Source organism: Amphiura filiformis, chromosome 11, assembly GCF_039555335.1.
Source record: "Amphiura filiformis chromosome 11, Afil_fr2py, whole genome shotgun sequence".
Taxonomy (NCBI): Eukaryota; Metazoa; Echinodermata; class Ophiuroidea; order Amphilepidida; family Amphiuridae; genus Amphiura; species Amphiura filiformis.
In genome coordinates, this window is record NC_092638.1 from 21,378,843 (window position 1) to 21,406,386 (window position 27,544).

The 27,544-nt window shown below is 36.4% G+C and overlaps 1 protein-coding gene across 5 annotated transcripts in view; it reads left to right on the forward strand.

The window, feature by feature from the left end:
• Positions 1-27,544, forward strand: part of LOC140164543 (serine/threonine-protein kinase TAO3-like) — a 115,798-nt gene that overhangs the window by 66,120 nt on the left and 22,134 nt on the right. For 2 of the 5 annotated variants that reach the window (XM_072187843.1, XM_072187846.1), the window contains exons 10-17: positions 6,399-6,575; positions 8,215-8,391; positions 9,079-9,129; positions 9,935-9,988; positions 22,294-22,608; positions 23,843-23,971; positions 24,891-25,085; positions 25,740-25,979. In XM_072187843.1, the coding sequence (XP_072043944.1) occupies positions 6,399-6,575; positions 8,215-8,391; positions 9,079-9,129; positions 9,935-9,988; positions 22,294-22,608; positions 23,843-23,971; positions 24,891-25,085; positions 25,740-25,979 (1,338 nt within the window). The remainder of the gene's footprint in view (positions 1-6,398; positions 6,576-8,214; positions 8,392-9,078; positions 9,130-9,934; positions 9,989-22,293; positions 22,609-23,842; positions 23,972-24,890; positions 25,086-25,739; positions 25,980-27,544) is intronic. The other 3 variants (XM_072187845.1, XM_072187844.1, XM_072187847.1) reach the window with 3 other exon arrangements.

Here is a 27,544-nt window from a genome sequence, read left to right on the forward strand (position 1 = left end):
ATGTTAAAATCTCTGCTTCTGGTACTAACTCTGCTAGACGAAAAATTAGCTACACACGCGATGAACTTCTTCAATACAGAAACAAACAAAACCAGTGGCTGCCAAATGACACTTGGTCAACAATTAAAGATCTGAAGATTAACTTCCCTCCTGTAACCCGGGGATGTCGAGCTGGCGCTCATATCAAACATCGTCGCAACCAAATGAACCTTTCTACTATAGAAAATGCTGAACCAACTGTCAAAGATGAGAAGATAACTAGTCTACCTGATCAAATGCAGGATCAAACGCAGCCTAAAACTATTAAACCCGATTCAAATATTGAGAACATGTATGACTGTTTCCACAGAAGGGGTTTACATTTTATTCATTTAAATATAGATTCAGTTATTCCTAAATTATCGCAACTTAAGATAATTGTTCAGAACTCTAAAGCCTCAGTAATTGGAATTTCAGAATCTAAGATTGATGAAACTGTTCCTGATTCAGAAATTGAAATTGATGGTTATTCTATACTCCGCAGTGATAGAACCAGGAATGGAGGTGGAGTATGTGCCTATGTAAGATCTGATTTGGCCTTTATGTTAAGAGAAGATATCCAAGATATGCACATTGAAAATCTTTGGTTTGATATTCTTCTTCCCAAGACTAGGCCTATAACTGTCGGCATTTGTTATCGGCCACAAACAAATAGTAAATTTCTGGATCATTTTCAGTCTTGTCTTTCCAAAGTCTCTCCTAGTAGTGAACTCATAGTATTGGGTGACTTTAATATTGACTTTAAAAAAAGAACGAGTGTATGTTTAAAACGCAAACAAACTCTGGACATGTTTAATTGTAGTCAAATCATTAACAAACCAACTCGTGTGACAGCTACTTCAGCTACGCTTATTGATCACATTATTTGTAATGACACTGATAAAATATGCCAATTTGGGAATTTAAATATTGGTCTCAGTGATCATATGGCTGTTTATTGCACCCGTAAGGTGTCGAGAGGTAATTTTAATCAACACAATACTGTCAAAATTAGATCCCTCAAAAATTACACCAAAGAGGGACTTCTAGTGAAGTTGAATGAAGTTGATTGGTCAGATATATGTAATTGTAATGATGTGAATTTAGCTTGGTTAAGATTTAAAAAGACTTTTATCTCCATCCTGGACTCAATTGCGCCTACTAAACAAGTTCGAATAAAAACTAGAACTGAGCCATGGATGTCGAATGAAATTTTGGAGAGTATCAAAGAAAGAGATCAATTACTCCACAGATTTAAGAATGAACAGAAACCTGAATTGTTCACTGAGTACCGTAGAATAAGAAACAAGGTTCAACGAGAGGTTAAAAAGGCGAAGTCTGTTTACTTCAGAGACAAAATTGATGAGTATAAAATGATTCTAAGAGATTATGGCAACAACTCAAATCTCTTGGCTATAGTACCAAGTCAAAGGTAAAAAACAAAGTTGTTCTTGATATTAATGGTACAATGTGTTTTGACTCAGACAAAATTGCTAATCATATTAATATGTTTTATACCACCATAGCTTCAGAGCTTGTAAAAAAACTCCCGCCATCTACAAATAGGTTTTGTGCTGACTCAAAAGCTCTCTCTGATTTTTACAAAGATCAAGGCGTGCAACCAGATAACTTGATACTTTCTCATGTTTCTAAGGAATTTGTTTTAAAAGAACTTAGCAAACTTAATGTAAGTAAAAGTACTGGCATTGATGATATTCCTTCTAGATTTCTGAAGGATGGTGCTTGTGTGCTTGTTGAACCAATAACACATATTGTCAATCTTTCCATCACCACTAATACAGTTCCCAATGATTTCAAATTGGCTCGTGTCAAGCCCTTGTTTAAAAAGAATAGCAGAACTGATGTTGGGAACTACAGACCCGTCAGTATCCTCAGTGTCACATCTAAAATCTTGGAAAGAGCTGTATATGTCCAAGTTGAATCTTACTTGAGGGAGAAGAAATTGCTTTATGATTACCAATCTGGTTTTAGAGGATCATGCTCCACAGATACATGTCTCGTCCATCTTACCGATTACATTCGCACTCAAACTTCTCTAGGCAATTATACTGGTATGGTGTTATTGGACCTACAAAAGGCCTTTGACACAGTGAACCATGATATATTATGTCATAAACTTATCGCTATGGGCATTGGTTCTTCATCATGGTTCCGTTCAGTATCTTTCAAATAGGCAGCAAATCGTTAGTGTCAATGATGTGGAATCTGATCCTCTAAACATCTCATGTGGAGTCCATGAGGGAAGTATTTTGGGCCCACTTTTATTTTTATGTTATGTAAATGATATGCCAATGAGTGTTAATTGTAAACTACTTTTGTATGCTGATGACAGTGCTCTCCTCATTTCTGGTAAGGATCCTAGCGAAATTGGTAATTCCCTTAGCAAAGAACTCGATTCATGTAGAGAGTGGTTAACTGACAACAAGCTTTCCTTCATCTTGGCAAAACCGAATCCATCCTCTTTGGTACTAAACAAAAACTCAATAAAGCTACTGATTTTGTGGTTAAATGTAATGATGAAGTTATTAAATGTGCGCATTCTGTCAAGTACCTGGGTATTTCTCTGGATCAATGCTTGTCTTGCTATGAAATTGCCTTCAATGTCATTAAAAATCTAGTGCCAGGCTTAAATTTTTATACAGACAAGGTTCGTTTCTGAATGAAAATCGCGTAAAACATTGTGTTCTGCCCTCATCCAATGTCATTTTGACTATTCATGCACTTCCTGGTACTCGGCCTCTCTCAAAAACTCAAAAATAAACTCCAAATTATACAAAACAAAATGGTCAGATTCATCCTGAACCTAGACTCCCGGACACATATAGGGCAACAGGTACTTGACAGACTGCGCATGCTTTATGTAAAAGATCGGGTTACTCAACTTAAAATGAATCATGTTTTTAAAATTTTTAATGGCACCTCAGTTTCTTATCTTTCGGACAATTTCAAACTCTTTTCTGATATACATGGCTATAACACTCGTTCCAGTGAGTTTAATTTTATTCTTTCCCGTGCCAAAAGTCAAGCGTGCAATACTTTTTATTTTACCTCGATCCAAGATTGGTATTCACTCCTAAATCATATCAAATCCATCATAAATCAGAATTGTTTTAAAAGTGCAATAAAGACCTACCTAAGTGAAACCAATTCATAATTTCATGGTATTTTTTTAGTGTTTTTATATATGCTTATTTTTCAATTTCTCTTTAAATATTGTATATCGATTATTTCTTGATTCTGTATTGAATTGAATGTGCTTTTCTTATTATATAATATATGTTTTTATAATTGGACCCCAATGGAAATAAGCCCCTTTTGGAGGCTTTCTTGGGTAATCCAAGATTTTAATTCAACATTGTTTGATACATTGTATTTGTAATTTAAAGTTATATTGTATATTCTGTTTTTTGCTGTAATTTTATGTTGAATTTTAATCGAATAAAATCAATCAATCAATCAATGAAAGGATTACACCTGTATACTGCCAACCATCTCAAGTGGTATGAGTGCAACTTTCATTCCAGTGGATAGGTTCGGTTAAATAAGCATAACTTCAAAAATACTCATCCGTTTGCAACAAATGAGGTGTCAAAATACGCGTAAATTAACACTGCTTCCACTCATATCCCATTTAGTGTAACACAATTTGTCGTTTGAATTTGACAGACAAATTTCTTACCTGGTAAGTTTCTTTTTTGGAGCAGTTTATATTATACTCATCTACACTACAGCTATTGCACTTACCCACTTCTGGCACTGAACATTCAAATTAGTCAAAGAGGTGGTAAAGTGAGTCCTTGATGCTGTCAGTTAATCATCAAATTTGGTATTTTTACATTTTCTTGGCCATGCAATAATCAGCTTTAATTGGCAGTTGCTCTTTGTCAAATAAGTTAATTTTCAAAAAGAAAGTTGTGAAAAATCAGTGTGAAGTTGTAACGGTTAGTTTCACCCGACAGTGTTGTTGGCCATTGTCCATGTTAAATAACCTCAATGTTGCATGTAATCCAAATAGAAACTTAATGAGCTGTGGAGAATCCCCATATCATATTATGCATCCTGTCCTAGTTTGGATAACACTGAAATGGGCTATTCCATTTAAAATCCCCACAGCCCCTGTGGAAGATTTAGCTAATATCTTCCACAGAGGGAGTATGAGTTTTGAATAGAATAGACAGTTGGGTAACTTCCATTTGAAATACTCACTCCAGTTGTGGAAGATATAGGTAAAGCCATAATACAGGGGGAGTATGGGTTTCAAAATGATTAACCCTGACCGATTACATTTGACAAACATACTCCCCCTATGGAAGATATTTCCAAAATCTTCCACAGGGGTTGTGTGGATTTCAACCGGAATAGCCTTATGTGGCTGAAAGATAACTAAAATCACTATAGGAAGTGGATATGTTATTGATGACTAGATTACGGGACTTGTGGTTTTTCAGGGGATATGGCTGCTTCACATTGACATATTGAAGTAATCTTAATTGGTGACATGAATCTATAAGACCATCAGTAATAATACATTAACTGCCCATGCCCCTATAAGTGCACACCTAGTGACTTTACAACATGCAAACTGTGATATTAGTTTATTAACTGCCCATACAAATCTGAATCATGGTCTGAAACATGACACACTGATGATGATGGATGAATATTTTGGACATTTTTCTTTACATATTGTAGGCCTAAAGAAGTTTTAAAACACCTATCCAAAATAACTTTATTAAGCACCCTGAGCGGTTAATGGAATGAATACAGTATAAAGAAATATTTGCATAGGGTAAGAGAGGTGATTCTTACATGTATATCATACTAAGTAATCGCAAGGAGCGCATTGTTATTTTATGACATTTATCTACCTATAAGCCGATATCTAATCAAGAAGTCTCTGGCATGCCGAGCGTCAAGTCGAAAGCCAGTTGACTTGAAGGCAACTTTGATGCTTGCAGCGATTGCACGCTTCTAGCGATTCTGCAAATGCTACCAGCATTTGATCACTAGCAATTTTTAGCGCAAAGCCAGCTCATGCAATAACTCTGTCCTTCAATTATTTCGTAACAAACGCTCATTCGTTGAGGTCATACTGTCGTTCGACTTCGGGTGGCATAACACGTATGCGCATTGCATTGCATTGCTGGTATGCCATGCAGCAGTGGCAAGCGATAATACTCTGAACTAGAAACGTTAAACATTGCATGTGTTTTGCGCATGCTTCACGCAACGGCTGTGGACGCATTGGTTTGCGCGAAAATTTACGCGAAAGCGATAGACGCAGTCACACCATCGGTAAATCTGTAGTTACGGCGACAACGGACAAAATTTGTTGTGTGTGGAATATTCAAAGAAAATAACAGCAAAATCAGATCGCTGTTTCCAAGATTGTTGAATCGTATGATGCTAATATGATATATACCATTCAGGCTGTTTTAACAGAAACTGAAACAAGACAACAGACATTGCAATACTTGCATTGCAGAGAGAAAAATAACTTTCCTGTTTTAACAGAAATTGAAACTTTATTGTTTCCATGTTGTCCCTTGTTTCCATGGCAATGTAACTAAACAATGAAGGTTTTATGATTGTAATATCACCATGTTTTGTTTTTGTTGTACCAGTACTGGGTGGTACTGTTTCATAAAGTTTGTAGCAAATGGGGTTATATTTAAGGTGATGCCCCATTCCTAATACCCTGTGATTCAGGCGTGTGCCTACTTAAAGGTGGGATCTTCGATCTCTGATCACTCCTACTACTATTTGTGTTGTAGGGGTTCCTTTTGAAAATCAGTAAATGGTGTCGTATGAAAAGTATAGCCTTGAGCCATTGTTAAAAACAATCAATTTTGATTAATCGCCCAAGAAAACCCAGATTATTTTCAATATACCAAATATTTTGTGACTGTAATAGGTTGAGTACCATTCATGGTGAAATAGAATCCACCTATTAAATGTTGTACATTTATTTTATGTGGAGAAAAATGTGTTTTTATTGTGTTTTTAAAACAGTTATTTCACATGTTATTTTTGTTATAGTTTCAGGTAATAATCGTCTATAAAGATGCAACTATTTTTAGAATCGACTATCAGTTGAAAGCGTTGCTTGAAAAAATCAATTTGCTTTGAAAAACAATTGTTTATTTTCAATTATATCAAAGTGTGAATACTTGACGGTGTTCGTAAATAATCAAGTACGGTACTCAAATTATTGTCAAATGATCAAAATATCGCCCAAACCTGGAAAAGTTGTGTGCGTCTTACTACTGTAACCTTTATTCAGTGTGTGATTGTAACATAACATTCCATCATCATTCAACTTTTGATTAATCTTGATTATTTTGTCTTCCATTTTTCAGCATGAATTTATAATGCGTGACCGGCCCAACAATGTAATTATGGAACTAATAGAAAGAACAAAGAGCACTGTGCGAGAACTAGATAACCTCAACTATCGCAAGATGAAGAAGATTTTAATGCACGAATCCATCATCATTACGAATGAAGAGAAACAAGATACAGATGACCAAGAAGATGTAAGTGCCTGTTACAGTGCCTGTGATTGGGTAATTACATGATATAATCATCTGATTAACCAATTAAAATAGAGGTTTTAGATCTTTTGGCACTTTTGAGCTCAATCTCCTTCAATCCTATTGGCTATTCTTGCCATATACCTCTGATTGGCGATTGGCTCAATACATGATATAGTCCTCTTTGTAACAGTCAAAATAGTTCTTAGAGGCTGCTATTCACCGTAGAAGTGGCGTCATAATCGGATTAACTACCAAAGCAATAGAGGAATACAATTTTTGAATAGATGGCCCTGCACTACAAGTAGATCGCACTAATCACCTGTGTATATCAGCAAACATAGATTGAATACAATACCGCTCTTTTCAAAGATACTAATCTTACAGGCGCGAGTGATCAGCCTTTCTTTGACATCTATGGTTCAATGCATCGGTACCGTGTGAACGTTGTAGTGCAGGACGATATAGTCAAAATTGTATTCCGCTATTGCTATGGTAGTTAATCCGATAAACTACGTCACTTCTACGGCGAATGGGACTAAAAGCTTGGGATGTTTAATAGAGTTTTGTTTGCAGATTCCATAGAATCCAAAAGTAACCCAAGAATGAAAAATATAAAATATATACCTTGAATTTTCAATTTTTGTTTCATCGTCCTCATCAGATGAAATCCAGTTTTGTAATGGAGAGGATATGTGTCATATGTTGAGAATATTGCTTTGAATATCCTGCATGCAGGAGATCAATTTAGTATGGGTACTTATTGCCTGAATATATGCACCTGGGTTCAAGCATAGGTTTTTCAGCTGTCCTTTGGCCCAGATAGAACCTAGTCGCTATGGTTCACAACTGGTACATCGGCATTTCAATTTACTGGGATATTTTTGAGAACTTTTGTTTGTGTGTGTGTCGAAGAGATAAATCTCTAGAAAGGATCTCTCTTGCCACCAAGGACAATGTTATTTTGTTTGAGCACGGCAGTCAAATGCAAACCAAACTCTGCATAATAGTGAGCTAGCAGATGGTCCTGTGATAGGCCAATAAGTCTTATATTAAGCACCGGTCCAGACATACTTATATAAAGCCTGTAGGCCAATGTATACACTCTTTCAGAAAGAATATCTAGATATTACTAGAGCTCTTTTTTGAAAGAGTACAAGCTGTTTTGATCAAATTGACCCATGTATGTGTATTGATCAATTCTCAGAGCAGTTATGAACAGTATCTGTGCATGTCTCTTGCTGGGGCAACAATCAAGCATCAGTAATGATCTCCTGTACTTGTGTACTTGCGTAATATTTGTTTGTATGTATAGTATACCTCGACTGCCTACATTAGTACCCAGTTTCAACCACAGTTTATCAGTGAGAGTTGGTAGCCAAATGGATAGGGTATTCGTCTAGAGATCGGAAAGTCATAGGTTCGAACCCCATGCCGGCACATTCCCTTGCTTTATTTTCAAGTTGAGGTGTGCGCCGGTAAGGATATGTACTTATTTCTAACACTTTGGGGTGGTAAATTGTTCTTTCTTTCTCACTGTCGAACGTTAAATAATGCATTGCTTTCTATCTTTGTTTACACCATATCACATTGAAAATGCCAGCCTCCATTCATTTCATTTTTCCAACCCCATCTCACGCAGGAGGACAACGTGTTTGGTGGTCCGGCTAGCGGAACAAATAGCGTCGGCAGCCAACAATCTATACCAGAAATTGTACAGGACAGTAATAGTAGTAGCAACCACGGCAGTGTTAATAGTCTTCCAGGCCCTGCGGCGCACGACCACGACCACCAAGAGCTCCGCGCACGAGACTCGCGGGTAAGCTATTGCATTGTGGGTAGCTGGCTAGTGCATTATGGGTATTATCAAAACAGGTTCCTTGATAGTAGTCCCTTGGTTATTATTTTATATGTGAGATGGGAAACTAGACTAGATTGTTTAGACTACATTTTGTAATCGATTCTGTATAAAAGTTCAGTGAACTTTAACAAAAAAACAGTGGATTAGTCGTGTGAGCTAAATCTTGTTGTCCTTTGTTAAACGTCTTTCAACTTTCTTATATGAATGTGCTTAATCTTCTAGAAATTTGCAGCTTGTAGATAGCCCCCTTTAGTACTTAATAACTGTGCCAAGTTTGTATTATAAGCTAAAACCTATCCCTACACCCACAGAATGCTCAAAGAAAATCAAATCAATGATAAGTGAGAAATAACTACCATGAGTGCATATCATCATTGTGATCCACATTCCAGAAAATTTGTTAACACATTAATAACAAAAACGATTGTTCATGTTTGTATGATACTTACTTAGCCATTTATATTGATATTCTCTCTTGATTTGCATTAACTATCCTCATCTTTTTAACTCCAATGATTCTGCTATCCAATTTCCCCCGCCCCTTCCTCCCTTCCCGTATGCTAATAACCCCTTCCCAACATGTCATATTAGTAGTTCATTGCATTATTGTTCTTGTATTGTCATATAATCCACATGTTTTTACAGAACGGCCAAGACGTTTATGAGGAGCAACAAAGCGCTGACTCTTTATCTTACGTAAGACCAATTTTGTCCGCTTTGGGATAGTTAAGGCTGTTAATTAATCAACTACTAACCCATCATTGTTATTTGGTTAATGAAAACAGAAATCTTTTTTTTTTTTTCTTCAACTTAGTGCACAGTTTATGTCTGTTTGAATGTAAAAGACATTTTATCAGTAGGGGACACCATTGTCATTGACCAAACTTACTAATATTATTTTAATGATGTGTTTGGGGCTCGATATATTAATTTGTGTCTTGCATTGTCCTACGCCCTGCTAGGGTGAAGTATATAGGCCTCCTCCTTCTTCATCATTTAATATTATTTTAAACAGGTTTCATCACATTTATATCATGGTTGAGTTTTCACACTATATCATGGTATTGAGTCATCATTCACATTTTATCATGGTATTTCAGCCCTATTCTCTTACAACTAAGATTATCAACTTCTTTATTAACCCCATGAGAGCTACCTGCCTATTGGTCAAAAAGAAGTTTTCATTATCAATTGGACCAATCAGCAACATTGTTTCAATAATTTCACCATGCCAAAAATTGGGATTAATTATGTGCAGAACTCCATTCTGATTGGTGATTAAAATGAAGATATCATGCAAGTGACCAATAAGAGGCAATGTTAGATCGGCAGGTAGTGCTCAGGGGTTTAAGTGACATTGTTAGACTGTCCATATTAATCTAAATCAGCACAAATTGGTTATTGTTTGAAAATAAAAAGTGGTATGACGTTAAATATTGGTATAAATGTTGAAAATTGTCATTATATTCTCGGCATTATATATGTTGAAAATTAATTGCAGTTGCATGATCCAGAATTATGGAGCCAATCGTCAAGTGTTTCAAGACTTAGTCAGGTAACTTGATATGTTGGCAACTATTTGTAATTTGCTGTGGTTGATACCAACAATTTCTTATGCCATTTGCTTAACAAAATTACTACACTAAATAAATTAATGCGGGATAGTGCACAAATAATAAGCTTCTAAATCTAATCACGGCTTCTAATCTTTGTAATTTACTGTTACACTTCAGAGTTTTTCAAGAAGATTTTGAAGAGTTCTGTCATGGTGCATTGAATGTGTTTTTGTTGCTTCTTGAACCATGAAAGCTTATTGTTTTACATAAAAGTAATCTATTCTATAGCCACTGATCATGCGGGTTTCCAAACAATTGACCCAGTTAATGCTTCACTAACATTGACTTTTCTTAAATACACCGTATAACCATGGAACAATATCAAGATTTTAATTGAACACAGTAAATTTAAATGCAGTCAAAGAATGGAAGCAATAGGAATCGGCAAAGTGTCTGTTCGGTTATGGCATCGAGAATGTAGGAGTTAAATTAAATCAAGATATTGGGAAATCCCCAGAATAAGTAGGTCCCTGGGCACTGTCTTGTAATCTGATCAATGAGGAACTGGCAAATAGCTCTCCCGAACAAAACCCTTTAGAGGAGAGTGGAAGAGACTTCTCCTAAAAAATGGGCAAAATAGAACTACTCCGAATCCCTTAGTTTTGTTAGGAAAAAAAAAAAAGGTTTGTCTCAAATGCGAAATGCAATTTTTTTTTTTCTTAGTTCCCGATTTGGTATTTTTATGGTATTTTGATGAAAAAAATCTGATTTTCGCCAAATTTTTCTGGAAAAAAACTATAAAATTTTTTTTTTTTTTTGAAATAAACAAAATTTCCGCATTTCTTTTGGTTCAAATCACACGATTTTACAAACGTGCGCGCAAGCTTTGAGACAAACCTTTTTTTTTTTGCCTTACAGATAAGGACCAAAATGGAGAATGAGCGAAGTTACAAGAGGGTCTACAAATAAATGTACATTCAACAGTTGGGAGTATTTCCATTGCCATAAACAGTTGGTGCCTGTATTTCTATCAGTTTTCAGTTCCAACCTGTTATACATGTACTAATTTTATGTTTTTTCTCTGAAAGATCATCAGTTTTTCTGCAAAAAAGGGACTGCAGTATGAAGCAAAACAACTAGAGATGCCCCATATCAGAGCAAGATATAAATTTCTCAATAATGAGCTTCATTTGGAATAGTGAAATAGACAAAATGCCCCATCACAATCAAAATGGTTTAGAGAAAGCAGCTTTTGAAGTTCAAATGTCATTTGTGACACGATCAAGGGAAATGAGTCGGATGTCGCTAATATTGATTTTGAGATATTGGCAAAGAAAGTGTTAAAATTCTTTTTGTTTTATATTGTTTTCAGCAATTGATAAATTGATATAACTTCACAAAGGAAAGTTGTATCAACATGGGGTTTTCAGTTTCTGAAAGCTCTAAATGTCCTCTTTAGAATCATATGTAAAACTCAATTTCGACCAGGGCCGATATGTGACTCATTCCCCTTGATCATGTCACATTTTGTCTTACAGAACTTTGTAGATTTCAGAGATTACACATGGAATAGAGCTGACATACCAAATAGATGTTTAAAATTTAGAAGACCTGTGGGGACATTTATGAGTTTTTTACAGTATTCATTCATAACCAAGAGAATAGGATTAATATTTAGATGAATATATGCATAAAAGTTAATAATGTAATGATCTTAAGTATGTTACCCCATTCCTCCCCCCTCCCCCCGAAAAAAAAGTACAACAAAAAAAAGCACAGTAAAAAACTTATCAGAGTCTATAGAACGGAACATTTTCAAGTGATTTATTTAGGTATTGCATTACTATAATTATATAACATAGCAGAGTGGCATTTCTGTTAAAATTCAATTCATTCAGAAAAAAATTTGTATATGAATAGAATTAGATACCGTCATAGCATTTTACTAACTTTCAATTTTTGAGAATCACTTCAGAATCAAGTGCAAGATAAATACCACACCAGCGATCATCATAACATTTCATATCAGTGTAAACTATCATTAAAAGAACACTTGGTCTTTTTTTTTTTTTTCACTTTTTTTTATAGCCATCGCTCGAGCTGCTAACAGAGCCTGAGTCGTTACCGCCCGAGACTGTCTCGTGCTGCTGTGGGCTCATCTCGTTTAAGGCACTTAATCATTATTTCATCTATTAAAGGGGCACTGTCACACTTAACTTTGTTGTTGGCTGCTCTTATGATCACCATAATTGTATTTCATAATTAGCATAATCTTTGACTTTTGTCAGATTACCTTTAACAAAAGCTTGCATAAAATTCAGAATAGAGAAATTTAAGTTATTCGAATGTTAAAAGTTGAAAGTTAAAAAAGTCGTGTCGTGTTTTTCTAGGCCTAGCACTGATAAATAACAAATACTAGAAATTGAAGAAATTGTGTTAACGTCTTTTGACAGTCTTTTATTTTACGAAAAAGTTTGCTTTGTTTACAACTATTGTAAGGACTAATACTAATCAAATAAAAGATCTTAAAAAATTGATTATTTTATTATAAAAACATATTTGCACACATTCAATTGGACTTGAATCATTGAATGTGTATTTTGTCCACATCATTCTGGCTTCAATAGTGTAAACATTGTGAATCCAAATAGTATGTGATTTCACTGACCTTTAGAAGATTCTGTAATTAACACGGTAAAATATCACAGAGGCCCACTTGAGTCTCGCTTACTTCCTTGCATGGGATATTGTGTTTGTATGGTCATAAATGTACAAACATTTATCGTAAGGGAAGAAAATAGATGCATACTGTTTAAGATGAAAATAATCCCACAACAAACATTTTGTTGGCATTTCTATAATAAGGATTGAGATTGATCTTGATAAGGTTTGAGAATGTGTAGAAACTGTATTGAAATCAAAATTAAACTTAATTATTTTGTTTATTTACTTATAATTTAACAAGTTCAAGAAATTAAAACATTAGATCATAAACATTAGTACTTGTTATAATTCCAAAAACGTATATCCGTAAAATTTCATAAAAAATACCTTGCTGTTCAAGGTACATATGGGTGCTTGAGGATATAACTTTAAAAAAATTACTTCAGGAATAACATTTAAAAAAAAAAGAAATTCTGAAGCACAACCCACTCTTAAAATGATCATAAATGCATCAACACAAGCTTGTGACATGTCTCTTGTTTTTTTAAATTTTTTGTTGTTCTTGTGCCGTATCGTTGGGTGGTACACATAGTGACGTTAGTTCCTTTGTGGCACCGTGACAGACACAAGAGTCTGTTGTTGTTTTTTTGCACAGTGGAAGTCATCTCCCCTGTTGGATTATTTTGGTAGAGTAGTACATAGCACAGCTAGCTTTTATCTCTCTACTTGGTATTTTTAATGTATTGTAAACAAGTGGTATTTACTTCATTGTCAGTTATTATACAGTAGAAGGTATAGGAACTGTGGGAATATTGATACATTCAGAGAAAATATTGAAGATACTTATAAATTATGGTCCTGTTCCCTCCTCAAAGTTGTGAAATAGGCTTTCCAAAATTGTGAAAGTCAAAAACTTTAAGAGCTGTTTTTGTGAACTGTAATGATGGTTTCAGTGCTTGGAAATGTTAACAGTTTATTCATATTTAATTCTATTATATAGTTGCTTTACCCCCCTCCCCCTGAATTTTCTACTTACTGTTTTCTTATAAGAAAAAAAACACAAAGTTGCACCTGTTTTCTCGTCGAAAAAAACCCCACCAAGTTGCACATTGTGAAAACAAATGTGTCAGACTACCTTTAGTGTGTAGCTAATTGTACTATGTTATTAGTACATGTACGTCACTAATACGCTGTCCTCAATAATTGAGGCCGGCCGTCTGTCTGAAGATCTACATGTTATGTAACCACACATTACTAACCTAATACAATTTGTACTGAAGATCAGGTCTGATGATGAACCAATGCTTTGTGATCAATCAATAACCCTTCTGTTATAAGCTCACTTCAATAACTACCATACGTAACCATTTAATTAACACTCACCCATCTCTTTTGTCTTTGTCTGTCTTCTCTCTTTTTCTGCCATATTTTTTTCTCCCCATTTTTTTCTACCAATTTTTTTGCCGCCACCATCCGTCCGTCCATCCACATGTCCAGTCCTGGTACACATATTCAGTCCCTAGCATAAGGACTAACAATGGCCTCACTGCGACACTTCGGTCATCCTTTGCCTCCACCCAGGACTTTGCCTGGGGGTATTACTACTCAAATGCCGAACCGAGCCGCCGCAAGGGGCGAGTGCGCTTTAATGAACGGAGAAAGGTACCTTATACTACTAGGACTCGATGTGGTCTTGTCCAGATCATCACATCTTGTTTTATTTTTTGTCTTGGATCAATGTGCAAAATAAAAGAGAAAAGGTTAACAAATTAAAAGGTGGTGCATGTGGCTGACCTAAAGGTCTTTGATCAGTTAGTAGGATAGTTTGGGAAGATTATAAGAAATAAATTTTGGGTGGTAGGGGGAAGAGAGATGCGGGTCAATCCTTCATGTGAACTCAGATTCCTTACCTACTCTCATCACATTCACACCATACCCTTGATTTTTCTCATCTCATTTTATTTCAGACTTTTGAAATTATTAACTTAAGAACATATTCATCATCTGCTGCAAACAGAAATTTCTATTTGGGTTTCCTTGAAAAACAGTGGGTTACTGTACAGATCGCTTCAATCCCTCTTTTCCTTGCAAAAAATTGACCCTGAAATGCCCTTGCAAAGAAAAACTAAACTTTCTCATTTTGGATCCAGTCCTAATTTTACAATTACTTGCAATGGGCTCTTCCATTGAATTTTACACCACCATCTGCATTTCAGTTGCACCACATGAAAATAAAATCTGGGATTTATACATGTTGATGCTCTGAAAATGGTTTGTGGACAAGAGAATTTGTTAATTGATCATAGATCCCAAATTCAGGAATAGGCTTCACCTGTAGATGATTAGTGTTATGATGATAAAACGAGCTATTATAATAATGAAACTTCTCAGGAGAAAGACGATATTTACATTTGCATTGCGTAGCAGAGCTATGCATTGTACAGATATTACATTGATTATTGCATTACGTTGGGAAAGGTTGCTGCTGTGTGCATACACTAAATGCTTTCTGGACTTTTGTAGAGCAAACCTATTATATATTCCTTGCAGCAGATTGTAACCCTCCACCCATACCCTTATTCTCAACCCCCTAATCCTAACCTTACACAAATCCTAACCGTACAATACAATGACAACCTAAAACTTATTACCATCTATTCTTAAAACTAACTGCCCATATATTTTATTCAGATGCTGTTCTTATGTTCTGTTCTTATGCACAGACCTGTTCTTATGTTCTGTTCTCTTTTGCAACTTCTGCACATACCCCACTTGCTAAATTATATGACCAACTTGTTAATTTGTCATCATCATTCAAATGCGCAGTACGTGTACCTATACTGTAACACCCCAAATTGAATCTTTATAGTACCTTGACCTCCAATGCCCAAATGAGCAGGCAAAGGCAAACAATTTTGTTCAAAATTTGATTTTCTATGAAATTGCAATACCTCAGTTGCAGTGAAAGATAAGAAATTTAAACGCAATTGCAACAAACCAAAGTTTTGCCCAAGACAAAGTCATCCATTCTTATTTAAAATTGTAGCAGATATACCACCGTAGTACTTTACTTCACTCTGTTTCCTCCTAGTTCAATGTTGAAATTGCAGCTTGCTAGGTATTAAAGCATTCCCTTTGCATTGTATATAGAACTGTTCACCTCTTGCAATTCTTTATGCACACTCTGTAGTTGGCAAGACTCTGTGTTTACCTCGCTTAGAATTGTTTTTTGCTTTTTTACTTCTATCAACTGTTAGCAGACACTGTTAAACTACTTTTTTCAACTCATAATTTTCCCTTTGTTCCTAATTATACTTTTTTAATTAAAATTTTTTTTTAACTCATTCTGTACCTGGATTCGATAGATTGTTTTGTCCAGTAGGGCCAAACCTAAATAAAATAATGAAAAACAAGAAACATCTTACACTTAGCTTCCCTTATTCAGACCCCAGGCCTGCTAGAGGTGAAGATACCCAAGTGTGCCTCCTTCTTCTCTTCTTAGCTACCCTGGTCCTTTCAGAGTGCAGCACCACACAGCATGTATGATGGCAACCTTTAATTCTGTTAATCTGGACCTTGCATTTTAATTACAACTTTATGGTCAAGACTGTTGTTGATCAAATTCTTTCCCAAGTATTCTTCTATAGTTTCATTCAAAATATAGGGCTATTCCGGTTGAAATCAACATACCCTATACGAAAGACATGACCCCATGCGGGGGGTGTACATGTATAATTCAAATGGAGCCACCCATTCAGGCAACCCCATTTGTAATTCACACTCCCTGTGTGGAATATACAGACCATGTCTTCCATAGGGGTGTATGGAATTCAACTGGAATATCCCAATTTATCTCCAAAGGTACTATTTTCTTCATTTTCTCAATTTTATTTCTCATCTTATCTATGATTCCTAAAAAGCCATAACTAACCGTAATCCCAAATCCTTTACCTTCCCCCTTATTCTTTGACATGAAGGATAGACCGGATATCAAATAAATAACACATTAATCTGTGCATGAATATTGCACTTTATAAACCAAAAACAACAAGCACTGACTGTCTAATGTGCTATTCCAGTTGAAATCCATACACCCCTTGTAGACAGGGTCGTAATCTGCCACACAGTGTGAATTTCAAATGGGGTTACCTGAATGGGTGATTCCATTTAAAATCTACACCCCCTGTGTGGGAAATTGTAATAATGTCTTATACAGGGGGTGTATGGATTGCAAGTGGAAGAGCCAGTTTGATCATGTATTAAAGGCATATATCTCCACAGCTCAAAGAGGAATTTGTTGTGAACTTGTTGTGCATGATTATCTGTAGAAATCACCCAAATTGCATGCTTGATGCATTTATATGTGCATGTTAGTATGGAAACCATACACAATTGCAATGGTTTAGTTGTCTGTTGTAAAAATATTGCAAGATCATCAAACTTAATGTGTACTTGATGTCCGTATAATTCCCCAACAGTACCGAGATGCGTCTAAAAATAGGGAATCAAAAATACAGACTATGACATTTGATATATTAGCACACACATTATTTTTAATAGTGAAATGTCAAAATGTAAATTTGTTGAAAATACCTGGATGATAATGAACGTCTTAGAAGTGTCATTTTAAATCAAAATATGCGATGTATGCGGAGATTGCAGGCTGTTGAATTGAGTTAAGTAGAAAAAGAATCTTTAGCTTAGTAATAGAATAATTAATACTACAGGACTTGGAAAGTGAAAATAAGATGCATAAAAAATGACATCCGGCATAAATGTTGTTTGTTTCACCGCCATGACATTTTGATAATCGTCTTTGTTGCCATAGAGACATGGCTGCTGGGGTTTCACATGTTGTGCTTTCAGTGTTGGCTCTTGGCTTGCAATGAGAACAGACACATGGTTGCCAAACCCGTCATTTGGTAGCCCAAATAGGCGACTTATGAAGATTTTCCCTGCGATTTTTCAATATTTCTTGACCCATAGAAAGCAACGGTTAAGAAAAAAAAAATTAGGCAACTTTTCAACATTGGCTCCCGCGTCTTTCGGGAGGTTCCTATCCCATCGAAATGGATGGTTGCGAGTAAAATTTGGTGATTTTATAACTATTTGACCCATGATTTGGGGCAGAAAATTTCTGGTAACCCTAATGTGATGTTGCTTGGTCTGGGATGAAGTAAGAAAATGATTCCACTTCATTGACAGTTAATATAACAGAATAATAACATCAGGGAATTATGTAGTGAAATTCAACAAGACATCATCACTGATACATACATTATTAGTATCAGTGACAATCAAGGATGGTTGCAATGTGTAGATCCCATGAACTAGTTCAATAGTACTCAAATATATTTTTGGTCTGATCCATGTTAAAAATATTTTGTTTGTAACAGATTCTGAAAGGTTAATGTTTTCATTGTATGGGCTGTTCCAGTTGAGATACATCACCCTGTATGGAAGACACAACCTTAATCGCCCGCATAGAGAGTGTGAATTTTAAATAGGATTACCTGAATGGCCGGCACCATTGAGAGCAATAGTGGGCTATATTATATCAGGACATATTGATCCCTTTGAAAGTGGTGGCGCTGTCCACATGCTGGTCTCAATGTCTATCGGAAAAGATTGTTGGAGCTGGTATCGTGCACGGTCTTGAAGCTCAAATGAATACAGATGTGCAGGCAGCATGCCTGTTTTATTATGCTGAAAATGTTTTCATGCGGTACGATTTTTAAGTCAAACATCAGCCCGGACAGAATAATGATGAATAAGAAAGAATTTTAAACCCATTTCCTTAATTAAAGAAATAATTTGAAATAGCTATTTATCCCTTTACAGTCTTTTTGATAATAGCAATCATGTGCCTTATTAATAAGCCAAGGTGTAAAATTAGGAAATGGGAACATTTTTTCGAACTTCTGTTTGTGTAAGGGGTGTTTTACAATATCTTGACAACACAGACTGACGGATTTAACTTTTTCACAGGAAATGGCATTGACCTATTTTGTATGTTGCATCTGCAAAGCATGCTGGGTATAGATAAAATTGTCTGCTCACTGCAACATCATCATCATCCATTTGCATGTGTATTTATATCCGCACCCATACATCCTAGTGCAGCTCGCTAGCTAAACTATACCAGCCAGCCCTTAACTAGTACTGTGATGATCTCATAGTTGGAATGTATACACTATTACTAATTGTGCATGTTATATATATATTCTATGTGTGGCCAATTGAAGCCGTATGTTTCTTTGCTATGTTGTGACTAGTCCGACTTTGCTGGGTCCGTTTTTACTTTCCATGTGGAATGGGTGAGTGGAATGCTACACATGGAAAAATGCACATGCAGGAATGAAATTCCTAAAGCTGTATTTTCAAGTTTGTAGCATTCTAGTTGTCATTCATACTGTGCAATTCATGTATTGGGGGGAAAACTGTGTGGTATTGGACTGTATGTGACAAAGAAGAGAGAGGTCTAACTGTTAGGACCTCTAAAGTCTACCACGTAGCACACTTTTGGTACATAACAGTACACTAATTTTGAATGCTTGAAGCACAAAAACTAGGGGCAGCTTGGTGCACAAAAAGATTAAATGCAGCATCTTATGCAGTTAAAACTTTTTGTGCTTCAAGCTGCCCCTAGTTTTGTGCTTCAAACATTCAAAATTTAGTGTACTGTTATTTACCGTAGGTTTGCTGAGTGGATATAGACCCCAGACCATAGAACACATGCAACTAAAGCTGAACACACAAGACCATACAGCTAGAGGATGATGTCTTAGAAGCTTTGAAGCAATTGGTGTGTGGTCATGCAAATTGCTTTTTCTTTCTATGGGGCTGTATGTAAGTCAGAAACGGGCAGAAATGTGGTCTAAGCTTGTCGGACTAGTCATTGCAAACATGAATCTGTATGTCTACCGCATGGATACAACATGATCATTATGACCTATTCACTTCATATAAATTATCTATCGAGTGGAAGTTGGGTTGCTTTACTCTGATGTAATTAGTCCACCTCCCACCAGATTCCTTTTCAAATATAGTAGTTTTGTTCTTTTCTTGAATTTGTCTCTAAAATGTAGAGAAATAGTTTTGAATTGCCTGTTAACAAATCCTTTTTAGCAGGTGAGGTTGTGTACTAATATAAATAAAATCCCTAATTACAAGTAAAACTTTGACAAACTTTGTTTCAATAACATAATTTGGGTCTTTCTGTACTTAACATCATTTTTGCTTTGAACTTCCTTCCACCTATCATTCAAATCACAACCAAATTTCACTTCTTTTTCAATTTAATTTTCTTTTAACTTCCCATTTCTTACTAACTCAAGTCTCATGAATTATAAAACAAAATGCAACGAATTTGAGAACCTATTAGTAGACTTAATACTGACTATATTTTGAATTTAGATTTACAAACCGCAAGTGAAGGGACACCTTCACAGATGAAAATGGCCAAATGTATTATCTGCCATGGTATTCACTTGCACATACTGGAATTATTGGAGGGGGGGGGGCTGACTGAGTCAATAACACCACCTCACAAAAGGGCTATTCTAGTTGAAATCCATATACCCCCTAATGGAAGACATGACCTTAATCTTCCACACAGGGAGTATGAATTTCATATGGGGTTACCTGAATGGTCGATCAAGTACATTTGAAATTGACACTCCCTGTGTAGGAGATGTATGCCACAAATTCAAAAATGACCAGACTTTTTTTCCACCAAAATTAGTTTTTAGATTCTCCCAACCCATTGCAATAAAGCACCATCACCATTAACTTATAGCTGTCATGCCACCACCCCTTTTGACAGTCATCACCAATATTGGTTGTGGTCACATTATCATGTTTTCACTGCATAGTGAAGTGTAGTGTGTGTCATTCACATTTGGTGGTTATATATTGTTGGTATTATTGTGTACTATATTTGTCATCTTGTTTATTGAATGTGTATATGATAAAACATATTTATGGATTCATTTGTATTTGTATTATGTGAAGAATATGTCAGTGAGATAATTATTTACAAGTGAAGAAACAGGCAGTTTGGCAACATTAGTTTTAAACATCATTAAAAGATGATTACTTGCCTATAATTTTATCAGTAAAGATCGTTGAGTAAAGAGATTTCAGCCTCTTCTTGATCAGAGAAGAGGGAAAACAACTTGCCGCACAAACAATTTTGTTGGTATGTGCTAATGTGCATGTCAATTACTAAAAGCTTAATAGCATTCACAGCAGCAAAATAAGAGTGTATTTATGATAGTACGAGCTCATCTGCATCAGACACAGGCTGGCATTGACTGCTAATATCAATTTGAAGTTGTAGAGGGTACAAATCAAGCTTAGCAGTGCAGGGTGTAACCTGCAGTTTGATTATATTATAGTAAATTATTGTAAACTTTTGACGAGACCGTACTTTGCCGATGTTGACAAGGCGGAACGTACAATGCATAGGTTGGTGACCCGACAACAACAGATTGTGTCAGGAGCTAATCAGTGCTTTAACATAGTGAAAAAGTGAAGCCCGTAATTCAGTACCTCTCGTCAAAGGTTTTCAGCAAATTTACTGTAGTGCACAAGTAATGTCAGTCTCTCTTGCAAGCAAGATGCAAGCAAAAGCATTTCAAAGAGACTTGAAGACCAATATCTTTGCTAGATTTTCGAAAATATAGTTTGTACCATTTCTGTGTTGTACTTGGTTAAACCAAGCATAAGCAGTATGTGCACTTGAATACTTGGTAAGCTGCTATACTATGTCCAGAACAGAATAGAATGTGACCTGCGTCAAAATGCATGGATCTTACACAAATGGAGGCCAATGTCATGTTGCCAGTGATAGAACTTGCTGGAGACTATAGATTTAGCATGAAAGAAATCATGTCGGCACAAAGCAGCATTGCAATAGATGTCTCTTGTCCTGCTCCACTATAAACACTCGTTAGCAACGGGCTATTCCAGTTGAAATCCATACACTCTGTGAAAGATGTGATCTTAATCTTCCACACAGGGAGTGTGAATTTCAAATAGGGGTTAACCTGAATGGGCGACTCCATTTGAAATATACACCCCCTTGTGTGGGGAATTAAGGTCATGTCTTCCATAGGGGGTGTATGGATTGTAACTGGAATAGTACAATGCAGAGCATTGCAGCATTAATGCAGCATATTAATGTACCGTTTGAAATGGTTTGCTCATGAATTCTGCCAATTTCATGCATTTGTAGAAAAAGAGAAGTGTTGTATTCGAGAGAACGATTCAAAATGAAATAACTTTCATAGATTTAGATTTCTGAAACTTCTTGTAAATCTGTTTTGAATTTAAATGAATTGGGCTATTCCAGTTGAGGACCATACACCCTCTATGGAAGACATGACTTTGATCTCCCACACGGGGGTTTAGATTTCAAATGGAATCGCTCATTCAGGTAATCCCATTTGAAGTTCACACTCCCTGTGTAGGAGATTAGGGGCATGTCTTCGACAGCAGGTGTATTGATTTCAAATGGAATAGCCCATGACACTTCTATGAAGAGAGCAGACCATTTCAAACATAGCTTGATTACCAAATGTGCTGATGAAATCAGCATTCTAATTATTTCACTTTATTATCCACCAACTCTTCACAGGTATCAAGTGCCACTAGCATCAGTAGTTTTGCCAGAGACGACCCCACAGAAGACAACTTCAAGACCATCCGGCCAACAAGCATCATCACGAGGCAGGCCCGCGAGCACGAGAATGAGCTGCGCGAGCAGTTCACAGGCTACAAGCGCATGCGGCGGCAGCACCAGAAGCAGCTGCAGTCGCTGGAGACCAAGCTGAAGGCGGAGATGGACGAGTTGAGGCAGAAATTGGACAAGGAGTTTGAGAGCGGGTTGCAATCGTCGAATAAGGAATTAGAAAAGTTATTACAGAAGCACACAACAGAATTAGAAAAGAAAGTAAGGATATAGCATTTTCAGTCTTAAGAAGGGGAATTATTGCTTTTAAATTTGATTGTAACCACAGACAAGTGATAGAACACGTAGTGTGATGGAATGGAGACTTAACACATCGAACTGAGGACAGTGACGACATACCAGTGAACATAAGTCTTGATATTAATGCTGTTTTATTTAGGCTGTGGCAGCATCATTTTTCTGGTGTTAATTTTTGGTTGCCAAGTGATGTCATTTTTTTTTCAAATAAGTCTTTATAGCTATACACGTAATCAATATTCATGCTACGTATGCTTCTCTCCAGTGGCAATATCATTTTTCTGCTTCTGATAGTAAGATTAGCCCTGTGTAATTACACAAGTACGTTTGCGCTGTCCCGCCTTCTTCTATTGTGCTGGTATATGAGTTGTAAGTGTCTGATTGTAACTTGCAAGCCCTAGAAGACTAAGTAGAAGTCCACTAATGAAATTAGTGGTCAGTTCTCATATGTTTTCATGTATGGAGATGAGCTCAGGGTGCATTGAGATTATGCTAGTGTCATTAAAGCACTTCCCATCATTTCTTTGAACAAGTTCATTAGGAATTTGATTTCGAATGTGGATTTGTTTCATTTTGAACGATTTGTACTAAAAACGGAAGGTGATTTACTCAAGTTTTAGTGACGATTCACCACTACACTAGTGGTTTCATCAGACTGGCAACTCATCACATTATGAGCAACAGGGAGCACCATAGACTGTGTGATGAGTTGATCTAAGATGTTATGAGTTGGTTGAAATATTAATGCTTTGAAACATGTCATCAGTTGTATCCTACTACCGCGGTTGTGCCTAAGTTCTACTGCCTCCCAAAGGTGCACAAGCCAGCCTGCCCTCTGAGACCGATCTTTGCAAGTAGAGGGTCCAACACGGCCAAATACGTAGCCAATATCTTGTCTCCACTTGTCGGCAAGTCCAGTACTCATTTAAAGAACAATGAAGAACTTGTTAACAAACTGTCTCAGTTTAAACTTAGTCCTAGCAAATGTCTTGTGTCATACGACGTTACAGCCTTATTCACCAGTGTGCCGGTGGAAGAAAGTTTGGTTATCGTCAAAGATCTGCTCACAGCTGATGACACTTTGGATTCCAAATTATTTCCAAGTTATTTTAATTGCTTGTGTGAATCGGTCAGAATTTACACTAATATTATGTCATTAATCTGATCATAATTTCTTTTTTTTTTTACTAATTTGCAGCAAAAAGCATCCCAAGCTGAAGAGAAGAAGTTATTACGATCGCTATCACAACAAAACGATTCCCAACTTAAGACCTTCCAGATGCAGCAGAAGAAGGATTACAAACAAAACAAAGAACAGATCAAGAAGGTAATGTCATGTCACAATATACTGTATTTCCTCTATTAGGCACTCCCTTTTAATAAATGCCCCACCAATTTTTTTTAACCAAGAGGTTTAAAAAATGCTGAAATTTCCATGCTATCTTGTGTAGTAAGCTTACCACGGTCCACACCCGATCAGTAATGGTCGAAAATGACATTGCAAAACCCGGAAGTGTACCAGTTCAACTGAAAGTCATTGATCCGAAGTTCATAGTTCATCATTTCGCTGTGATTTTTAATCTTACCTAACAATTTTTTAAATTTATTGTAGTAAAAATGACCTCTAATAATGCCCCCTTTTAGAAAATGCAATGCCCCGGGGTGTTAAATAGAGGAAATACAATATTCATTATACATTCCAACCTCCCTTATTCGGAACCTCTTTTATGTGGATTTATCCGGTGTCCAGCTTTGATCTTCGTAGGACAACCTGTTTGTAATGCTTTGGCACTACAATTTCATCTCACACAGATCATCCACAGTGTCCATACTCACCATACAAGGGCACTTGTTATAAAATTTGATGGAGAAAGGTAAATGATGTGAAAAGCCTTGCCCTAAATGCTCAACAAACTGGCACTGCAAGACGCAATCTGATGATCTTGATTCCAAGCCAGTAAAGCTGTTCCAACATGCCCTACTTGCAAGAACAATGTTGCAAAGTCTCTCTTGGGATATGCAAAACCAAGATGATAGGATGTGTTACAAATGGCAAGTTGGCGGCAGGGAATAATTTAGTGTCGGAATTAAATTGCAACAAAGTTTTCATTTGTATAGCAATATGGCGTAGTTGCATAGCAGTTTGGCTAGCTTGTGGTGCACAAATATAATGCGATACCGGCTATAGTAATTATGCCCTGGTTGCCAAATCAAGTTTTAAAATCCTTGTTTTTGTTTTCAATCAGGAGTTGGACAGCACACCGAGGAAAGAGCAGGACGCCCTCCTAAGAACGCACAAAGAACGATTACAGAGCCAACAGGAGCAAGAAGAGCAAGATCTACTCAAGACACAGAGGTCAGAACTGGAGAAGAAGATGAGGAAACTCAAAGGCAGGCTGCTGCTGTCAAGGCACACACAACAACAAGACCAACTTAGGGAGGTAAGATCTTGTGCGGTCTTTTGGGCTATTCTATTTAAAATCCATACACCCCTATAGAAGATGTGATGTTAATCGTCCACACATGGGGGGGTGTACATTTCAAATGGAGTCGCCCATTCATGCAACCTTATTTGAAATTCACACTCACTGTGTAGTGGAAGATTGTCATGTCTATCGTAGGGGTGTATGGATTTCAAGTGAAATAGCCTGTTACTCTACAATATAATGTGTAAAGCAGTCAAGGCAGTGCCCACCCTTCACAAAAAATATTCCATAGTGACGAATAACAGACTGATCTGATCTGTCCCTATAGAGCCGGTGTAATCTTGGATTGGACTTTATGAAGTGTTCATACTGGCGGTACTACGCCATTATGGTTATCATGGAGACAAAAATTGTGCGCTTCCAGAATATTTCACTGTGTGCAGTGTGTGCTTTTTATGTTCTGCATGGCCAAAGCTGACAAGACACCAAGTTTATTCAGATGCCACCAATTTTTCAATTAGTCGATAAATGCCTGTACGCTAATTTGGCCCATTAGGATATTGTGCTATTTGAAGTCCTCATTGTCCTGAACACAGCTGTAACGGTCACGGTCTAAAATCTCATATATCATCTACACCCCTAATCATTATATACCACTTGTTATGGCAGGAATTACACAAACGTCAGGTGATGAAAGAGATGGAGCATGTGATGTTACTAAGGCATCACGAGCAAGCCCAATCCATGGAGTACCGTCATATGAAACAAATCCAGAACCTCAGAAACGAGCAGATGGAGAGGCAATTCGGCACGGAACTCACCAACCAGGCCGACTACAACAAGACGGCACAGCAGGAACTCAGGAAGAAGCATGCGACAGAGACTAAACAGCAACCCAAAAATCTCAAGGTGGGTGTTGATATTTCAAGTTTGGCAGGTCGTTAGCTGAAATTGGGTGCTGGATTTGTAACCCTACTGCTGGTGTTGCCTGATTAGGAATTGACCAATGAGATTGACTGTTTCTATATTGTTTGGAAAGAATAGTCCATGTCATTGGTCACAAAAATTAACCTGACATGATTCATTCAGAAGAAATTAACAAATAATGATCACATGAATTTGATCAAACTCAAGCAGTGTGTGTTCTCCAGCGATGCAGGTTTTCGAGCAGTTGCAGGATTTCAGACATTCTGTAAATATCTGCCGTAAGGTCACTTCTATAAGATGTTTTTGATGGATTTGCAGTATTTTACCAAAAAGCCCTGCCAAATTTCAATATTTTTGGCCAGTGTTGAAATCACAGTAACAAAAACATAGTCGGCAATTGAACTGAATGAATTGAGTAAGGTTCATTTAAATAAATTAAAAATGTTTAATTAAAATTTGTTCGTAGTAGACCTCAAGTGAGTATACTGTAAGACTTAAAATACATGCCAATATTTTCAGAGAAAGTAAATGCATCATTGCAAATCATTTTCCCCAATTTTATATATTATTAACAATTCATGAGAACTACCTGCCGATTGGCCAGAAAGAAGTCTTCATTATCAATTGGCCCAATCAGCAACATTGTTAGAATAATTTCACCACACAAAAAAAATGGGGTAAATTATTTGCAAAGCTCCATTCTGATTGGTGATTAAAGTGAAGATATCATGTAATTGGCCAATCGGAGGCAATGTTAGATCGGCAGGTAGTGCTCAGGGGGTTAACAATTCATGACAATTAAAACTGATGTAAATCCTGTAACCAATTCACATTTTGTATATAGTCACTACTACCTACATTGATAACACTGAGCTTTGCCCCCATTTTTTTTTTTTTGTACCAAACTCGCATGACCTTTGACCTTCATCAGCTTTTTTAATGCAAGTGAAATTTGGTCTTGTTAATGGTTACACTTTTGAATTCATAGTTTTCCATTTGTGCTGCACAAAGCAAAGTTGAATGAATGTGTGTGCTCAACCCCTGATGTATATATCCCCCAATTAATGTAATGCTCCCCTTCTCTCTGTCAATTAACTCGTTCAGTTTTGTGTATGAAATTTTGGCTAATTGATTGCATTGTTATTTCATTCTCATTAAAGTACTTACACCTTTTATGCTTATTTTTTTAAAGTGAATTGTTTAATAACTCATTTCAGCGTAATTGTGATATTTGAAAAGTGAACGAAATGATGGTAAAATACTAAAGGAACTATGTGTGTTGGTAGGGGTAATATTTTAAAGAATTAGAAGGAGTTCGTTGGAAAAATGGAAGGAAAATGATTGCAAAAGTAAGATTACATGTGCACTATTTATGAAACCTTTGGAGATATATACATAGCAGACTTTCAATAAGCAGAGAATATTATGAATCAAATTCTGGACTCGCCAACGATTTTCTAGTTAAGTTGCGACCCGTTCACCGGGTCTTCATCAGACTGCGCAGAGACTTGACTGATGGTTTGGTCACATGATGGTAATTACATTAC